Source organism: Poecilia mexicana, unplaced genomic scaffold (assembly GCF_051168715.1).
Source record: "Poecilia mexicana isolate PSO_F unplaced genomic scaffold, ASM5116871v1 scaffold_14, whole genome shotgun sequence".
NCBI lineage: Eukaryota > Metazoa > Chordata > Actinopteri > Cyprinodontiformes > Poeciliidae > Poecilia > Poecilia mexicana.
In genome coordinates this window covers 4,973,415-4,993,746 of record NW_028263383.1, presented here as the reverse complement: position 1 = coordinate 4,993,746, position 20,332 = coordinate 4,973,415, and the positions used below count along the sequence as shown (strand labels likewise).

The following is a 20,332-nucleotide window of genomic DNA, read 5'->3' as shown; positions in this document are numbered from 1 at the left end:
AACCCTCCAGAGGTAATTTTGGTCTCCAATGACCAACTTACTCTCTAAAATAAAGTAATTGAAATGATATTAAGTATTGTTCAAACACACATGTGTTGTGTAATATTAGATATGTTAGCTGCATAAAAAGGGAGGACTGCGTTTTGAAATTACAAGTATAGAAGAATGAAAATTACATTTAGAAGCGCACATACACACAGGTCCTGTGTAATACTCAAAATGTAAGGTGCAGGAATAAGGAGGACTGAGTTTTGAAATTACAAGTACAGAAGAATGAAAGTTACATTGAGAAGCACGCATACACACAGGTTCTGTGTAATACTCAAATTGTAAGGTGCAGGAATAGGGAGGACTGTTTTCTATATTGGGAACAAACATTTAGTGAGTGTTCTTTACATTTCAGATTTCCAAAGATGAACTGTGTCAGGCTGGTGACATGGATGCATGTGGATTCTGTTCAACCAACCCTCCTGAGGTAATTTTGGTCTCCAATGACCAACTTATTCTCTAAATTAAAGTAATTGAAATGACATTACGTAGAGTACAAACACATAGGTGTTGTGTAGTACTAGATTTGTTGGTTGCATAAAAAGGGAGGACTGAGTTTTCAAATTACAAGTATAGAAGAATGAAAATTACATTTAGAAGTGCACATTTTGGTCTCCAACGACCAACTTTTTCTCTAAAATAAAGTAATTGAAATGATATGAAGTACTGTTCAAACACACATGTGTTGTATAATCCTACATATGTTGGCTGCATAAAAGAATGAATGAAAGAATGAAAGTTACATTGAGAAGCACGCATACACACAGGTCCTGTGTAATACTCAAAATGTAAGGTGCAGGAATAGGGAGGACTGAGTTTTGAAATTACAAGTACAGCAGAATGAAAGTTACATTGAAAAGCATGCATACACACAGGTCCTGTGTAATACTCAAAATGTAAGGTGCAGGAATAGGGAGGACTGAGTTTTGAAATTACAAGTACAGCAGAATGAAAGTTACATTGAAAAGCATGCATACACACAGGTCCTGTGTAATACTCAAAATGTAATGTGCAGGAATAGGGAGGACTGAGTTTTGAAATTACAAGTACAGAAGAATGAAAGTTACATTGAGAAGCACGCATACACACAGGTCCTGTGTAATACTCAATATGTAAGCTGCAGGAATAGGGAGGACTGCTTTCTACATTGGGAACAAACTCACATTTAGTGAGTGTTCTTTACATTTCAGATTTCAACCAACCCTCCAGAGGTAATTTTGGTCTCCAACGACCAACTTATTTTCTAAGATAAAGTCTTTGAAATTATATTGAGTACCAGTGGTCCCCAACCTTTTTATCACCGCGGACCGGTCAAGACTTGGCAATTTTTCTGAGGCTCGGGTTCTTTTTTTACCCTTAATTTCCCCTTACAGCAATCTTAGAACGTTGCTCAGGATAATTGTAACTGTTCATCCTGCCATCTGTGGCATGATCGCATCCAGTCGTTGGAACATTGGGACTGCTCTGATCTAAAATCAGGCATATTCTAGCAACTTGTAGGGTTTTTACTTGATTGGGAGCTAGAACTCAACCTGTTGAACTTGACAGGTAGCCAATCAGAAAGCGCGGTGACGTAGCTCATGGAGGGGAATCCCAAAGAGCTGAGCAGACATGCACAAATGAGTCCGGTGGACATCGAAGATATGTGGAAATGGCATGAATGTTTATTCAGCATTTCGTACAAAGAATATCCATAGAAATGATGAGGAGTGGAGTTGGAGCAAAATTGCTACCACAGTTGATAAACCCGGTAACTTTTCAGCTATCCATTAAATTAACGTGACATTATTTTGTACTAAAGCCTGCTCACATGGCAAGATTTGCTCCTGTTATGTGGCTGGACACACGAACCTGTTGTACTTTTATCAGCTCTGTGGTCACAGAAGTTTGGAAAATCGTCTGAATCCTAAAATCATGCCGTGTGAACCAGACTTAAGACTTACAAGCTCTATTTCTCTCGTCTCGATAACTGCCATAATGCTCTCAGACTCTGGTCGCTCTGGCAACGTTCACACATCCCTTCAAAATAAGATTTGAATATGCCACAAAAACGAACATTTATTTTCATGAAAATTTTAACTCACAACTATAAATTAATGGGAGTCCTGAGCTTGTTTCTCTGCAATGAGATGATCCCACCTGGGAAACGATGACACCCAATGCAGAGGGTGCTTGGTGTGTAATGGCAAAGCAGTTTGAAGCTTCATTGCCTCATTAGTAAGCCAGTGCATATTATGCAGAGTGGGCTTGGAACATGGGAGTCACCTACAGGTTCAGGATAAATCCACTCTCCTGTCTGTGGTCTTTCTCCGCTTTTCCAAAGAAACTTTCCAAAGACATCGCTTTCTTACTCATTGTGGGCTCAATGTTGCCGCACAAGACGTAACCGAGAGAATCCAGTTAAAGGGTTTTCAAAATAATGGATCCTCCAGACTCAGACAATACGTAACATGTAAATATTTTTCTTGTGCGACCCAGTACCAATTGGTCCACAGACTCGTACTACTCCGCGGTCCTGTGGTTGGGGATGACTGTTAAGTACGGTTCAAACACACAGGTCTTGTGTAATACTTGATATGTAAGCCACATAAAAAGGGAGGACTGAGTTTTGAAATTACATGTACAAAAGAATGAAAGTTACATTTAGAAGCGCTCATACACACAGGTCCTGTGTAATACTCAAAATGTAAGGGGAAGGAATAAGGAGGACTACGTTTTGAAATTACAAGTACAGAAGAATGAAAGTTGCATAAAGAAGCGCTCATACACACAGGTCCTGTGTAATACTCAAAATGTAATGGGCAGGAATAGGGAGGACTGTTTTCTAAATTGGGAACAAACTCATATTCAGTAAGTGTTCTTTACATTTCAGATTTCCAAAGATGAACCGTGTCAGGTTGGTGACGTGAATTCATGCGGATCCTGTTCAACCAACCCTCATGAGGTAATTTTGGTCTCCAACGACCAACTTATTTTCTAAAATAGAGTTTTTGATATGATATTAAGTACTGTTCAAACACACAAGTCTTGTGTAACACTTGATATGTAAGCTGCATAAAAGGGGGGAACTGAGGTTTGAAATTACACATATAAAAGAATGAAAGCTACATTTAGAAGCGCACATACACACAGGTCCTGTGTAATACTCAAAATGTAAGGTGCAGGAATAAGGAGGACTGAGTTTTGAAATTACTAGTACAGAAGAATTAAAGGTACATTGAGAAGCATGCATACAAAAAGGTCTTGTGTAATGCTCATCAGGTATGTTGCAGAAATTTCAAAAACTGAGTTTTGAAATTACAGGTAGAAAAGAATGAAAATTACTTTTAGAAGCGCACATACACACAAGTCCTGTGTAATACTCAAAATGTAAGGTGCAGGAATAGGGAGGACTGAGTATTGAAATTACAAGTAAAGAAGAATGAAAGTCACATTTAGGAGGGCACATACACACAGGTCTTTTGTAATGCTCATCATGTAAGTTGCAGAAATTTGGAAAACTGAGTTTTGACATTACTAGTAGAAAAGATAGAAAATTACACTTAGAAACGCACATACACACAGGTCCTGTGTAATACTCAAAATGTAAGGTGCAGAAATAGGGAGGACTGTTTTCTACATTTTCAACAAACTCACATTTATTGAGTGTTCTTTACATTTCAAATTTCCAAAGATGAACTGTGTCAGGTTGGTGACATGGATGTATGCGGATCCTGTTCAACCAACCCTCCTGAGGTAATTTTGCTCTCCAACAACCAACTTAGATTCTTATATAAAGTCACTAAAATAATATGAAGTACTCTTCAAACACACAGGTCTTGTATAATACTTATCATGTAAGATGTAGAAATGTGGAAGACTGAGTTTTGAAATTAGAGGTAGAAAAGAATGAAAGTTAAATTTAGATGCACACAGACACATGGATCCTGTGTAATACTCAACTTGACAGGTTCATACATTAGGTAGACATTGTTTATTTTAATTTTTTTTTAGAAACAATCATTCAGTATTCATATACTGATATAAATTTGTTATCAAAGAATTACTGATTACACTTTAAAAATTAGGTATCTTCATGTTATTAAAGGTAAGTTTAAACAGTAATGATTTCTTAGTTAATGTCAAGTTGTCATAACAAAGACATTTTGAATAATGTCAACTTTGTATTAAAAGTGTCATAATTTACCGAATGACGCTTTATGACAACAGTCATAAATATTCATGAAGGCTTATTCATGTTCATGACATGTGTTGTCATGTTTATGACAGTGTCATGACAGTCTTATTCACCCCCCTTCAAATAAAGTGTTACCGAAATATTCTTGCTGAAATGCTTTCAATGTATACAAAATATGTTTTTAATCAACAGGTCTGTCCAGAACAAAGTTCAAGTGAGGTGACATCATCAGAAGAGGAGTATGTTCCTGATTCCCTAGATGATTCAGACATCTCATGGGATGACAGATGCACTGCACAGAAATATGGACCAGTTATAGTCCATATTTCCATGTTTGGACTTCTTAATGCACATAAATTGTATGTTTTTTGTATGTGTATGCTGTGGTCCTGATAAATAAAATTGGCCCTGATAATTACTGTTGGTGTCATGGGCGGAGCCAAGCACCTCATTATCTTTTGTCCTTTTAATACAGCATTGCATCAGGTTCTCATATTTTGAGTTCTGATGTGTGTATCTAAATTTTTAAGTGAGATCTATGTTGTGTAGCTCAAACAAGATTTTTGACAACTTACTACGTCTTTCTAGCATAAGTGGAAAGGGGTGTCCGTTTAATGTTGCAAAAAACTGGTTTGAAAAAATTGTCCTGCTAATACATATAAACCCGTATGTGTGTGTGTGTGTGTGTGTGTGTGTGTGTGTGTGTGTGTGTGTGTGTGTGTGTGTGTGTGTGTGTGTGTGTGTGTGTGTGTGTGTGTGAATGAATGAATGGACCAACTCATGGCCACTGTAACAGGTGCAGCAGTGTAATCACTGTTAGCCCACACATTTAACTGGCATTCGATCTGTGGCTGCGTCACACATGGAGGGAGATGTTGCAACATCAGCTCTGATTGCTTTTTCCCCTTTCCTTTCTCAGAATAATAAAAGCTTTCTGTGGAAGCTGGACAGTAGCTTGCTGCTGTGCGTACATATGTTCATACGTATCAGTAGCGTGTACCATATGATTGTCATGTTGAAGGACACAGCGTTGGATTAGAGCTGGAAGTGACAACAAGATTGTTGCCAGGGCCGCTGGCTTCTGCTGGGTTTTTCTGTGGATGTTTTGGAGCGGGTCGGTGTGATCTGGGGCCACCTGGCATCGATTAGTGATGAGTGCAATCACAATCAATTATTTTGTTATTCCTCCTGCGTTAAAACTTTGAAATCCCCAGCAGGGAGGCACGCAGAAAAGGCTGAATGAGACGAACAGACAGGCTCATGCATTTCTGCGTAATCCACTGCCCACAGCTGGAACACACAGACGCTACTCTACAGAAATAATCCTGCACAAACACGCTCCTTCTGTCCGCTCTGCCTTTTGTTTCCCTCTTTTTTGTACTCCACTCTCTCCGGAGTGTGCAGATTGAAACCATCTTTCTGCCTGAGAGCCCCCTCAGTCTGGTGATGTTTCTCCCCGGGTATTTTCTTCGTTTCTCCTCATCCCGTCTGCTTTTTGGCTTTTGAGTTCTCATGTTATGTATCAGCCACACATGCAGCAGTCACCATAATCCTGTGAGCTGCCCGCTGAACGCTGGCCAAGCGTACTCGCCACGTTCCTGCCACAGAGATTACGCACCCACATAAACTCACATACACACGCGTGAAGACACGTGTGTGCACTGACTCCAATAAAAACAAGAGCAGAACTGATTTCAGTGGCAATGCAGCACTGTGAGAAAAATGCTTTACAATACGGTTTTCTTCTGTTTTTGATCTTTTCTTTTTCTTTGTTAAAATTTTCTTTGAATCATCAAGCAAATTTTAATAACAGACCTGAGTTAATGTTTGAGTAATTATTTCATCAGGAGTGATTTTTGCCTGAATGGTAGAATCTGTAAAACTGAGAAATCACTTAATAAATAAAACGTCAAAGATTCTGGCTGTAACTTTGGTCTGGATTTGCTTCTCTACTTACATGGAGACATGGATGACTTTCTGTATTTAATGTTACCATGAATTTTACTCTACCAGAAAATCCTGATTAACTTAAGCTCAAGCACTGTCCAGGTTTAGCTTTTTCCCCCCTCAATGAATGAAATCATGATATGAAAACTGCTGTTTGTATGTATTCAGGTCATCTATATTCAGTATTAAAATTTGTTTTGTGATCTGAAACATTTAAGTCTGGCGAAGATACAAAAATAGAAATAAAACAAAAAGCATAAGGGGGGAAATACTTGTTCACAACGCCATAAATCACCAGAATATATGACAACTTTTGCCAAGGAACTGTAAGTACTATGGGCCTTTGCGGTTTTCAGATTTTTCAGCGTCCCTGATCACAAACCTCAAAACGCAGACGGGGCATGTAATCCCCGATCAATCACCGATTCTATGACAGAAAGATTAAACAGTTAATCTGCCCTCTTCTCTTTCTCTCTCTCTCTTTCTGTGAATTATTTTTATCTTTTGATCCATCACATGTCATCATTGTTTTTGTCTGTTATCCATTTGAGCAAAAGGTTAGCAAAAGTAGAACTACAGACAACATTTTAAAATGAAAACCATTTTGAAGAGGAGAGTATTTTGAGACAAAAAAAGTTTGCAGTTTTGTCAAACAAGCCAAATTTACAACTGTGAGCTATTAGATTTGTGTTTTTCTTTCTGTTTGTGACAAACAAACAAACAAACAAACAAAAACGAGTCGTAGTTTTGTTAAAACAAATATTTCTAAAATCTTGTCTCGTTCTTGTAAACCCAGAGTATCACCTGTCTTCTTATCTTAGGAACCGAGTCACAGTCGGCTTCTTGAGGATAGTTAAGTATGATACAGAACAGCTTACAGAAGTAGACATTACCTGAAAATAGTAATGTGTAAACATTACTAAAATTGCATCTCACCCCTGACCTTAAACAGAGTGTAAGGTGAGTTGTTGTCCTGTTTCAGTCCCATTTACTAACCCATCAATTTCACTCAAAGTGAAGTAATTTGCTAAAACAGGAGATGATTGGAGGACAGGATTAATACTTTTGCAACTCTGCAGCAGATTTTTATGACAGCGTGATCTATACTCTTAAGCTGCAATGTTTGTGGAAGATAGAAAAACACAGAAATATCTCTGATATCTTAATGTAAAACTGAAAGCAGATGAGGCTGAGATACAGAGGTTGCATGTTAGATACCATCTAAAAGAATAAAAGGGAGTGGGATAGTGTTTTATTTTTATTTTTATTTTTTATTTTGACATATTGTATTTTAAGCAATCCACCAAGAAAATAACAATAAAAGTTATTATGGGCTGGCGACCTTCCAGGGTGTACTCCGCCTCTTTTTGTTAGAGTGGATTTTATCCTGTCAAATCTCAATTTACAATAACCCAGCAAAACAAACCTCAGAAATTACTGTCACATCTTGTTTTATAGAAGCTGGACTATATATCAGGTGAGAGATTTTTTTTTACTGCCCAGTAAAGTGACCTTTTTGTTGTATTTTTAACAACTTTCAGCCACAAGACCTGCACTTGCCTCAGTGTTTCATTCATACACACAATGGTAAAATTAGCTTTTAAAATAACAGCAAAGAAAGATGCAGGATATCCGTGCAGGATGTTAACAAAAAGCCCCGCCGTCATGCTGTGTTGCTCTGACTGTTCCTAAATGTTGCCCATTCAGGCGGGAAACAGTATTGCTATTGTTGTGCTTCGTTCCCAAGCCCTTTTCTTGCCAGCATGCTCCTGTTTATGCGTTATTGACATGATGAGGTTATTTCCCATACTAGAAACAATAGAAGAATGCGAGCTGACACAATCGAAACGAGGAAGCTGGGAGCGATGTGGAGAAATGAGGCTTTCTGTACCTATCAGAAAGGTAGTCTTTCTTTGTGTTGGCCTCAGTTTAAGCTCCTAATCAGCTCAATTGCAGAGGTCATCAGGGCGGACTCTCCATCCGGATGTCTGAATGGAGAGTCATGAAAGTCATGAAAAGCAAAGACTATTTTGACATTTTCTTTTCCTCCAGAAAATAAAAAAAATATGTATATTGCTATATTTATATATATTCTTCACAGTTATACATTGATTATTTTTTGACAAATTTTACTTAGTAAGTAATGTTGGGATTTTAGAGACTTCTAGTTTGTTCTATAGTGGAGCGCTAATTTGTTCATCAGTGCCAAACACGACGTAGCGACCTGCAGTCTCCAGATCCACTCTAAGTTTCTAAAGTGAGTTGAGAGACGTCAGTAGAAATTTTGGTACTTTTTTAACAAAAAATAAAATAAAATAATTCACTTCAGATTGATAAGTAGATTATTTATCTAATGGCGAAATATTTTAGTCTGATTTACCAATTATAATGGAATTTAAAATGGTGTGAATTCACACTGGACTACACTGACTGCAGTTTTCTGATCAATCACCAATCTTTAAAAAAAACCAGGCCTGCCGATTCAAATCAGCAGATCATTTTTTATAACTGACACTGCTAGTCCAATCTTATTTTTATTTAAAAAATATTTAGTTTTCTTACCTTCCTTGCGAAAATACTGAATGAAAATTTGAATATTATTTATATTTCATGTATACAATTTGTTTTTCTGTCTCTAAAATATAAGAAAAGTTGGGAAAAATTAATTAATCAAACCTACTTTTTCTTGCTGTGTTTGAGAATGATCCTTAAGGCTAACAATAATTTTGCCTGTTTATATCCACCTTCCAAATACTTTACACATAATTCGTATTTTAACTCCTCTTCTAGCCATTAACAAAATGATGTCGAGCATTTACATTTTATTCAGTAAAGCTAGCGTTCTTGTGAAAAGTTAAGCTATAAACCATTAATATGTAATATATATCGATGCTGTAACCAAGTGTTTTCTCGCAGTAAATAGGTGCTACACTGCATCCGTACTGCCTTTCAGATTTTTTCCGGTCATGCTCACATAGATTTAATGCATTTCCAGAGAAGATTTTATTTACTGGCAACATTTATTTGAAGTGGATTAGGCTGTGATGGATTTTTGTCATGTTTGTTTGGTCTAAATATATAATCTTTTCAGACTGGGAAGGATGAGAAGGATGAAAATGACACTTGATGCAAACACCAGGAAATCTGTTCATTGAATTTTTTGTGTAAGATAACTCACGATGTTTCCTGCAGTCTCCAAAATATTCAAGCACCTCGTAGCACCTTTTTGTTAAAATGAAACTATTAATAAAGGTAAATGAAATAAAGATTTACAGCCTTGTGCAAACACTATTAAACTTGTTTGTCTTTCTTGTCATCTAAAACAAGAAAAAACATTATGCAAAAAAGATCAGAGTTCACAAAGCTCTAGATTTTACTTTCAGTTTGGACTCTGAGATTTTAAGATTGTATTATCTCTGTATCTGTATCACGTACAGAAGGTAAATATTTGAACATATGAGCAACTAACAAGATCATTGATACAACCTAAATAATTCACACATAAACAGAAATTATAGCAAATTATTTCACAGATGATAATATGGGTAAAAAAAATTGAACAAGAAATTCTGATAAAACGTGAAGGAAAAGAAGTATTCAAATCCAGAAAATATTCAGAAAGGATCCTGAGGATTATTAAATCAATATCAGCTGATTTAATAACTTATGGGCTGGAAAACTACCAAAGGGTTGCAGAGAGTGCCACACCTGGAAAAAACAAAGTGACTCCCATAAAAAAAAAGGCTCAGGGTCAAATTGTACTAATAGCAATGGTTTCAGCTGCATTTCTAAACTCCCTCTGCTGCTCTCTCTCTCTCTTTCTCTCTCTTTTTCCGCTATTAAGTTCATGGACTGATTTGATTTCTTTATAAATGTGTGGATCACTTGGGTTTTTGCTGAGATCTGGTGTGCATTTTTAATCCAATAGAAGAAAAACACGATGAGTCCAACACTTATTTTACCTGCTTAACATATATTATAAACCACATACCGTGTCATTTCTGAATAGGAAATGTATCGGACTATCTAAATAACAAAAAGTTGTGGTAGAGTCAGTTCATGGTTTTTAGTGATTTCAGGCTAGATTGCAAAATGAAATTGATTTTAAATGGTTTAAACACTTTAATTGCTATTTTTCTCCGATTTTAAACAATACTAGCATTGTTTAGCTAAACGTAAACATTGGTGGAGTGATGGCAGTAGTTTCCAATTAAGAAGTAGTTAACATAGCCTGCAGATAAGCTAGAAACCGTCGTTAGTTACTCTGAGCTTTAGGCCGAGTCCCGAGGTTCAGTTTCTGGACATCCATATGTCAGATGTAGAGCAGCAGATGGACTGAATTTTCTGATATGCATTTTAATTTCCTAAATCCCACTGCTCCCAGTGCTGCAGACATTTCGATCACTATTGAAATACATTACATTTCAGTACATTTCACTAAATACATTGAGCTTTGATTCCATAAATTAGAATATACTTGAAAAGTTCAGTTATATCCCATTAATTCATTCACTAAGTGAAATAAATTACACATATTAACTACAGACAGACTGATGCTTTCAAGCTTTCATTTCTGTTATGATGATTTTCACCTTACAGCTAATAAATTATATTTAAGATTATCATCTTGCATCAGAACAATTAAGAAAAATCTTTTTAATAAATGCTCGGCTCAATTAAAACTATGTTTAATACTTGCTTTCTGTCTGAAATCAATCTAAGAAATGAGCCTTACATACATTAATTTATTCAATATGACGTGTGTATTTCTGTTCGCTTGTGATTAATCATGGCAGGCTAATCTACTGACGCTCAGAATTATGATGTGTTTGTATCCCAGTTAAAGATGTGCATCAGTACTGAAATCTTTCAAAAGTAGAGAAATTAAATTAACTTACAAAAGCTTTTATCTTCCAATGTGAGCTGAATTTCAACTCGTCAGCTCAACAACAAACAAACAAAAATATGTCATTGTTTTGTGCCATATTGGGGCAACTGTGGCTCTGTGGGTGGAGTAGTCGTCTTGTAATCAGAAGGTTGCCAGTTCAATTTCAGCTTCCTCCTGCCACATGTCAATGTGCCCCTGGGCAAGGCACTTAACCCCAAATTGCCATGTCAGTGAATAAATGTGTGAGTGCAAATGGGTGAATGTGACTCTAGTGTAAAGTGCTTTCAGTGGTCAAAAATGATTGGATAAAGTGCTATATAAGTTCAGTCCATTTACCATTGTTAGAGACTTTAGTCACATTACTTGAGTTTTATTTAATAAAGCAAAGCTTAAGCGGAGCTCTAACAGATACATATATGTGAAAAATAAGTAGTAAAATAGAATATTATCCTTTATGTGTTCAAAATAAAGAGCAATTTATATCCTCCATGAATTCATACTTTTATTACAAAATATCACAGAATTTGTTTGCTGTTGTATTAATGTGACATTTATAACCATGGTGGTTGCATGTACACTTTTGACTGGCACTATGAATACAGATGAAAATATGAAATTCAACTTCATTTTATATGGGTCAAATAAATGCACTTTTTTAATGTACTTGTCAAAAGATTTTCTCAAAACTATCAAAATAAAAAAAACAAAAAACAAACCTAAAATAAAAAGTCCTGATTTGTTACATTAAGAACTAATGGGACATTTATTTGAACACACTGTAACAAGAGTTGAAATGTTTAATTTGTATCTTTATCTGTCTTATTGTGCTTCTCCAAGCTTATACAAATAATTCCCATTTGTATGTTTGTTGATTAAACTATCTAAAAGATACACACACAATGCAATAGTAATAGTAGGGAAATGCGGAGCTTGCTGTTTAGACGTGCGCAGGAAGAGCCCATTAAATGATGGTGTGGATTACATGGATTAAAATAGCTATTTACATCGCAGGTCTTGGCAGACGAGGCACTTTTTGAGGTTAGTTACCTTGCAGGGTGAGAAGAGATCTTTGGGAAACGTTGGGAAAAAAAAGTGGGTTTTATTCAGTAAAAAGTTGTAATTGTGGCCAGGAAATGTTTGTGAGTAATGTGAACATTAAGGCCTGAGAATTAGGGCAGGAATTGTTTCACTGTGTTTTGTTCAACGCTGTTCACTTTGCTGTTTAACCCACATCATAATTAGGACAAATTCCATCCACCATCACAAAAACTGAACAGCGAGCTGTTTCTACTGATTCTGACAGGCACAAGTAAACAAACGTGATGCTTGTACTGTCTCAGTACAGTGGGCGAGGCTCTGCTGTGGATTTGTTAAAGGAGATCAGTAAGTCAGTAGAAGGAGTAACTAAACAAATCCTGCTTATTTATACCTCCAGCTAATCCACAGCCTTTGGGCGCAGTTTACCTGCACCACTGCCAACATGCATCGCCTTTTACAGCTCAGCTCACATGTTAAGCATGCTGTGAATTTTATAGTAATTTATTAGCTAAATCTTCATTTTGTGTTTTGTTTGTTCGTTTGCTTGCAGAGGTAAACGGTCAGAGAGTGGAAATGGATGATGGGAAGTCTGGATATGTCGGCTCGAAGGTGGACCTTCGCTGCCGGTTCATCAACAGTAACCCACCTGTTAAAATCTCCCAGGTATACGTCAACAATGCTGGATTAATGGAGTCACAAACATGTTAAAATGAAATGCCTCAAAAACAGTGTCACGGATTTTCTCTTAAAGTAACATTTTAAATTAATGAGAACATTTAAATAATGTGTTCAGATAATGGATGGAGAACATTTAAAGTACCAGCAGGTAGTGAATTAAATAATGGGTCATCAACACAGATTATGGTAGCTTTCGCTGCTCTGCACCAATGAAATAACATTTTAGTTTTGTTTTCTTTCTAAGGGTCTGTCCAGTTAATACACTCAGCTAAACACACAAACACTGAATGAGAAGCAAACATTTAAATGATTATTCCCTTCAGGTAACAGACATTAAAACCACGAGTCCTTTTCAGAGAAAACCAATCATTTATTATTTACTTTTGTCAAAGAGTTTTTTTGAATTTCTGTTCGACTCTAGTCATTTTTTTTGTCTCAATTTCTCAAGGTAACGTGGCAGAAACTGGCGAACGGCTCCAAGCAGAATGTGGCGATCGCAAATCCATCGCTGGGTGTGTCTGTGGCCCCTCCTTACAGGGACCGCGTTACCTTCAAGAACGCGGCAGTCAGACGGCGAACTCCGACGTTGGAGGACACGACCATCGTCTTTTCTTCGCTCCGCCTTTCTGATGAGGCTACTTACATCTGTGAATACACGACGTTCCCTGCAGGGAACCGAGAGAACACCGTAAACCTCACCGTCTACGGTGAGAGCACGACTGAGTGGCCTTTCAGAGTGTAAAACGCTATTATTTTGAAGGGTATAACTTTGTATTTGGATATTTTTGGTGGATTCTCTAAGCATAAATAGTTATTATTGTATATAATCCTTGTATACTCAACAACTTTTTACTTAAAAGTCGTTGACTGACAGACATGTGTGCACCATTACTGAATATTAACATTTATATTTCTTCAGTTCGCCCAACAACCCAGATGAGTTTGTCCACGCCCACACTCGTGGCTCGTTCATCAAATCTAAAAACTCCAGTGGCCACCTGCATCTCCGCCAATGGAAAGCCACCTGGAACAATTAGGTTTGTCTGTATTTATGTTCAAATTAACCTTTCCTTTTGTAGAAATGCACAGTGTTTCACCAAAGTGTTCATACTCCTAGAACCTTTTCACATTTTCTAAAAAACAAACAAACTATGAACTCCATTTTTTGTCATTGTGATAGACCAACACAAAGTATTGTTTCGAGGTAGTGTCTTAAATATGAAGAGGAAGGGAAATGATACGTGGTTTTCTAAGCAGCTTTACTGCTATTTAAAGGGCAAGTCTTTAGAGGTTTGTCTGTCTTGTGTGCGGGAACAGGTGGGAGACAAGGGTGCCTGGAGAAGTGACCACCCGAGAGTACATCAACTCAGATGGGACGTTCACCGTTCAGAGCGACTACATTTTAGTCCCCAGCAGGGAAACCCACCGGGAGACACTGACCTGCGTCACCACTTACAATGAGGAGGTCTACACAGACAGTGTCACTCTTGATATCCAGTGTAAGTCATTCGTGACAAGCACAAAATATAACTGATATTCTGTTCTGCTCCAGTGTAATTTTCTAAATCTTCACCAAATTGAATCCCAACTAACACTGAATGACTCAAAAAGACCAAACAGAGAATCACTGATTGACGTAATCTTAACAAATTCTTCCTATGTGTATTCTCCTGGCACTTTTTAAAATAATAATAGTGATCATTTTGCATTTTTAAGGGCCATTCTATCAAGTTACTTTATTTATAAGCGTACCACAGTAAAGAATCTGTGGCACGCTTGGACTAAGCTGTAAGACCAAGACCTGGCCTTACAGCTAAGGCAAAAAAAACAAAAAAACAAACAAAAAAACCCCCCAGAAAATCTGAATTATAATGAGACTTTCTTTTCAACAATTTAGAAATAAGGCAACTGAGGCATTATGTCAAGGAGCAACACAGGTGCAATTCAAATTCCCATTTATTCTGGAAAATAGCTAAGCAGTTGGAAAATTAATGACCCACTATTAGCTATCAAATCAGATAATATTGTGGTTACTGACAAACTTCACATGGCAGATCTTCTTAATCAGTATTTCAAAAAGTCAGGGCATTTTGACGTATTTGCAAGCATTGAAACTAATGCAAACTAAGGTTGCGTTACGATAAAAATAAAAAAAACTGATATTGCTTCTTCTTCTTCTCTAGATGAGCCCAATGTGATGATTGATGGTTTTGATGGGAACTGGTATCTGAACAGAGAGAACGTCCAGTTGAGCTGCCAAGCCGACGCCAATCCAGTCGTCTCTCTGTACCAGTGGAGGCTGTAAGTGTTCACTTACACAGATTTAGCTTTTCTTTGAGCAATCAAACTTGTTTCTTTACCAGATTAATGCCAGGATATATTTACCTGACATCACAGGTATAGTGATGCGATGGAAGAAAACAATGTGGAGTATGAGATTAACTTTTCAGAATACTCATGGGTTATTATGGGGAAGTCTATTTATTTTCTCAGCTTCAGTAAAATCAAAATAACCTCAACTAATCTATCTCACAACTTAATTTGGTCATCATGTTGTTGATTAGTTGGACAGATGGAGGAATCTCTTTATTTAAAAATAACAGAATATCCAAAATTACGGCTTTGAGCCTTCCTGCATGTTTTTGCCTTTAAATAAAATTTCCATTAGCATTACCCTGGTTATAGTTTTCTTGACTAAGTCATGTTGAAGACTTCCACTGGAAAATGTAAACACCAAGTGTTGAGAAACGAGATATTTGCTTCCTGTTGCTCATTGTTACCTCGTCTCCCCTGGTCCGTTAATGTTGTGTGTAAAAGTGAAACCGCAAAGACAGCAGTCACTGTTCAACTTCACAATCATCCAGAATGTTATTCAAAACAATCAAGTGCATGAAATCACATCAACAGCTCGACATAATCATCAGAAACCAAAGCCACAAAGAAGAAATTAATTACCTTAGAAAAATACAAAAATACGAAGACGTGCCTTCGGAGACCACTGTGTGTTAAGACGGTTCCACCCCAGTGATCTGATTAGCTGTTTTAGCTCAATTACTTTTATATCCAGGCCTGTTTCTACTTTCTGGTGCGCTCTAATGTAACGTTTAGAGGTGGTCTCCAACAGCTCATAATGTTGCTGTTTGCACGTCAGAGACCATGCAGGTGTTTACCAAGGCCAAGGGATGAATTCATTGCTGCCTAAGCCATCCTCCCTCCGCATTTTCCCAAGGCAGGAACAATAGATGTGTTCATTTTCATACAGAAACATTTTACTCAAGAAAGTGGGACCAAAGTTTACCAGCTATCTGTGTTTCTCATTTCAAACTGCCTCAAACTGGTTCCAGAACCGCACAGAGCTCTCCTGACCTCTCCTCTGACCCAGGGCATCAAACAGCAGATTTTGATTATAAAAATTGGCACACGCTTCATATAATATCTTCAAACTCTTATAAAACAGACATGAGCAGCTTCAATACCAAAACATATGTTACACTCAATATTTTCTAATTAGCTTCCTAGTTCTTTGGTCATAATGAACTAAAACATTTTCAGATGAATATATGACTTATACACTCTTAAGAATGAGATCTAATATAAAAAAATACTGATTAGACTAATTTTAATGAAATTGGGATCAAGAAAAAATGTTCTACTGATTAAGTTATATAGTGATTAAACTATGAGTATAAATCTAACCTAAACTGGGGCCTACTTAATACAATCAGGATCTGTCTAATATTTCAACATGCGCTAAACTTAAAGCTAGCATTAAAACTAGCATAATTAAACTAATATTTCCAACACAAGATAAATAGAAATTTGAATTTGCAGGAGACTCTGGGTCAGATCATTTCCTTATTTATTTAAACTAACACTTTTAAATACTACTCTAAATTGAAACTAAAGGCAACATCGGCTAACTAAAGACCAGCTTTTATGCTCACCTTGCATTTTTTGATATGTTTTTTGCGACTGCAGGGTTAACAACTCCATTCCGAGCAATGTCGAAATCCGAGACAACGTCCTCCTGTTTAAAGGCCCCATCACATACGAGGTCCAAGGGACATACGTGTGTGACGCGACCAACAGCATCGGGACCAGCTCTGCCTTTGTCGAGGTCAGCGTTTTAGGTAAGGTAGCTAGAGTACGTCTCTTATTCAGTTGATTTGTTACTTTTAGGTCCTTTAAAAACTATGATATATTTAAATGTACAAATTCACTGGCAAAAAAGAAAAAAAAAGTTCTTGAAGAAGTTTCAGAGGCACACTGTTTTGGGTTTGCATGAGGCCGGGTGTAAAGATGTTACACTGACTTACTGGAAATGCGTATTTTAATATTAAGTATAAACATTTTTATTTACATTTTTGAATTTTGAATTGGACTTTTATTTTCTAACTTTACTTTTCTACCTGCTGTTCTTGCAGAAAAGCCTCTGCCCCAGATTGCAACAGGAGACGTCATCAGTGTGATCGCCTTATTACTGGCTGCTGGCGTCCTGATGGGCATTACTATCACAGTCCTGGTGCTCAAAATAAGAACTAGAAAAGACAGCTCCTCGTATGTAAACGTAATCTCAGATTATTACATTTTAGTTGTTTTTTCTCAAGGCGATTAATCCCATTCATGTTTTACTTTCTCTCCCAAATGCGTTTTGATCAGAGGTGACTCACCATCCAGAAAACTGTCTCAACCCATCAGAAAAAGACCGGATGATATTCAGGTAACACGTATGTTGTGCTTGAAATTTTCACATTTCAGGGTTTTGAATCAGTCTATGCTATATATTATAACAATACTGTAATGTTACCTTTTTGTGTTGCTCTATGAGGAGAAAAAGGTTAAAGAACACTAAACTCAAATGTTACTAAAAGTTAAATTACGGAAAGCCATTTTGGACATTAATCAAAGCTCTTTCCAGCTGCACGTATTAAACACCTCTTACTAAACTCTAACTATTGTCATGAAGTTGCCTTAAAAAGCACTAGGTAAAAGGTCATACCCTGTTCTAATGCTGCTGAACACTGAATTTTTACATCATTAATCCTAATATACACACACTATACGAAACAGTGGCGCCTCACAAGCAACACACATTGTTTACAGATGTGACAGGACATTATGTTCCATAAAATTCACATTTTTCATTCTGTTGGGAGAAGAAATAATAAGTAAATAGCTTTACCAGCTAGTATTTTTTATTTTATTTTAATGTTTATTTCAATGCTTTAGTTCACTGTGGAGTTGGTCTGTGACAAAATTTCTTGTTTCTTTCCATTAAAGTTTCTGAAGTAGTTTATAAAGTTCTGCAAAAGGATTTTGGAGTCGTGTTTGATATGTCTGGGTTAATTTTTATCTCACATGGGTTAAACTCAAGAATAGCTCTGTTTCCTACAACACCACTATCAATCAAAAGAAAAACAGCACAGATGATGGGTTTTTGACTTTTAACATTTTGTTTCTCTGCAGCATGCTGGACGCTTTTATGAGGAACTTCCAAACACAGCTGACTACGTGAGCTACAGACTCGCCTGTAACAAGGAGGATTATCCAGAACCCTACTCCCCACCGATCAACCCTCCTCTTTCATTTCTACCCCAGCAGCCCTACCACCCTTCACAAACGATGCCTGTTTTGGGCACCAGCAGTGCCAGCACCCCGTCAAAAAACACTTTTGCTCCACCGACACACACCACAGCCGTCTTTAAATACCCCTCTGTGCCGGGTTTGTCATCTCCTCCGCCTGGAGTGGGGCCATATACTTTCCCCAAAGAGCAGTACGTCTGAAGCGACATCTTTAGGAAAGGTTTGGTGAACCTTATTTGAAGCTAGATGGACTATCAGGCAGCAGATCTGCACTGTGGACATCTGAGGACATTGAACATTTTGTTGCTGGACTTCACTCTTGCTATGTCTTTCTTTGTCTTAATTTAATGTTCAAAGGGAATCTTGTGCTCCATATTCAACGTTTAGGCTAGAGAACGCCTGTTTGAAAGAACAATGTTTAAAAAAAAATTTAATCAAGATGAAAGGATTACCTTGATGTTGTTTACTCTCCTTACTTTATCCGCATCTATATGGTTTTTATAAAAAAGAAAGAAAAAGAAAAACATTTATCATCAATTTACATCAATTCCTGTGTTTTCTGGTGACACACTGTTTTCCTGTTGTACTTAGATACAATCCTTTTATGTAAGGTTTTGGCATTGTCTCATGGTCTACCGTACTTCTGTGCTTGTATTTTGTATCTTTTATGGTTTGTTCTTTGTAATGAAGAGAAAAAAAATCTTTATATTCCAAGGGAGTTTATGAAAGTGATGGTCTATTGTTAATACCTGGTGTTGTTGGATGAATGTTGAAAATTTTAGCAAATAAATAAAAATGATCACATGAACAATTTATGGCTTTGGTTTTAGGTGAAACAATCAACTCAATACAATCATCAAACATGCTGTCAACATGCTGTTCAAGCTTGAACAATGTTCTTTAATTGCTGACAGAAACTGAGTTGCGGGCCTTGAGGTCTAATAAGATTACAGGCTGGAGCGTTTCTGCGCAAAGAGAATACGGGTTCCTTTTCTGTCTGAGTGGGAAACTAGAGAGCTTAGATAAATCTCTGCTTATCTTGTAACTCAGATTATTAATAATGTTTGTGTTCAACTTTTTAAACTACCAGGAAGTTTTGCTGCATTTATCATTAACTTTTTTCCTTAGAATATTGATGCGATCATGGTCAGTTTTTTTTTTTGAACGGTTGAACGGATGTAAGGTTTAAAGACCTTGGAAGACTTTCAGAGGGTTTGTGTAAAAATGTCTCCTTTGTTGCTAATGCATAGTTTAACATTGTCACCCAAAGGTTAACCATGCTTTGCAATAATTCCTGAATACCTTGTCACCCTGCATCTGTTGTTAAGGTTTCCTTCTTGTTGGAGCAACATCTGACTTATATGATGTTGTTGGAATCGCTGGTAGAATATCTGACAGGTAACAGAGATGGTAAAAGACTGTTGCATCAAGAACACATCAGAAATGTGGGGAGTTTAATGCTGTCATTACTGTAGCAGGTCTAGAAAGGTTTGTAGTTGTGGTGAACGCTTCACTTACTGATGACGGATTCAACAATGAATTGCAAAACTCCAGTTTGAAAAAAAATTCTGACATGATTTTATAAAATAAATAAGATGTAAGTTTAAGACTGAAGAATAACTCACACAAAAAAGACTATTTATCAAGCTAGATTTTTTTTAGGACTGTCAGAGAAAAGGGTGTTGAAATGCACGTCAAATAAATAGTAACTATTACTAAAATAGTTTGTTTTGTTGAGATTGACTATAGTTTATCATGATCTATTGTATTGTTTTTTGGAAATATCTTTGTAATTTAAACTAAATTTAAGTTTCTTTGTGCATCCTTAAAGAATGTGCCTTTTCAGATGTCTAATTCATGTTTGTATGCCTTTATGAAATAGATTTTAATCCAGTTGGATTCCTAATTATTCAGGTAAAACTTTGAATGTTCGCCCCAAACCACCCTGCTTGTGTTAGGTAATGTGCAGGTAT

At 36.8% G+C, this 20,332-nt stretch overlaps 1 protein-coding gene across 1 annotated transcript in view; it reads left to right on the top strand.

Annotated features, from left to right (window-relative positions):
- The window catches only part of nectin1a (nectin cell adhesion molecule 1a), a 29,935-nt gene extending 10,765 nt beyond the window's left edge, over nucleotides 1-19,170 (top strand). The window contains exons 2-10 of the mRNA XM_014992909.2: nucleotides 12,649-12,761; nucleotides 13,225-13,483; nucleotides 13,696-13,813; nucleotides 14,094-14,275; nucleotides 14,960-15,077; nucleotides 16,755-16,906; nucleotides 17,201-17,333; nucleotides 17,436-17,496; nucleotides 18,243-19,170. Coding sequence (XP_014848395.2) covers nucleotides 12,649-12,761; nucleotides 13,225-13,483; nucleotides 13,696-13,813; nucleotides 14,094-14,275; nucleotides 14,960-15,077; nucleotides 16,755-16,906; nucleotides 17,201-17,333; nucleotides 17,436-17,496; nucleotides 18,243-18,560 — 1,454 coding nt within the window. The 3' untranslated portion in view covers nucleotides 18,561-19,170. The remainder of the gene's footprint in view (nucleotides 1-12,648; nucleotides 12,762-13,224; nucleotides 13,484-13,695; nucleotides 13,814-14,093; nucleotides 14,276-14,959; nucleotides 15,078-16,754; nucleotides 16,907-17,200; nucleotides 17,334-17,435; nucleotides 17,497-18,242) is intronic.
- The last annotated feature ends 1,162 nt before the right edge of the window (nucleotides 19,171-20,332 follow it).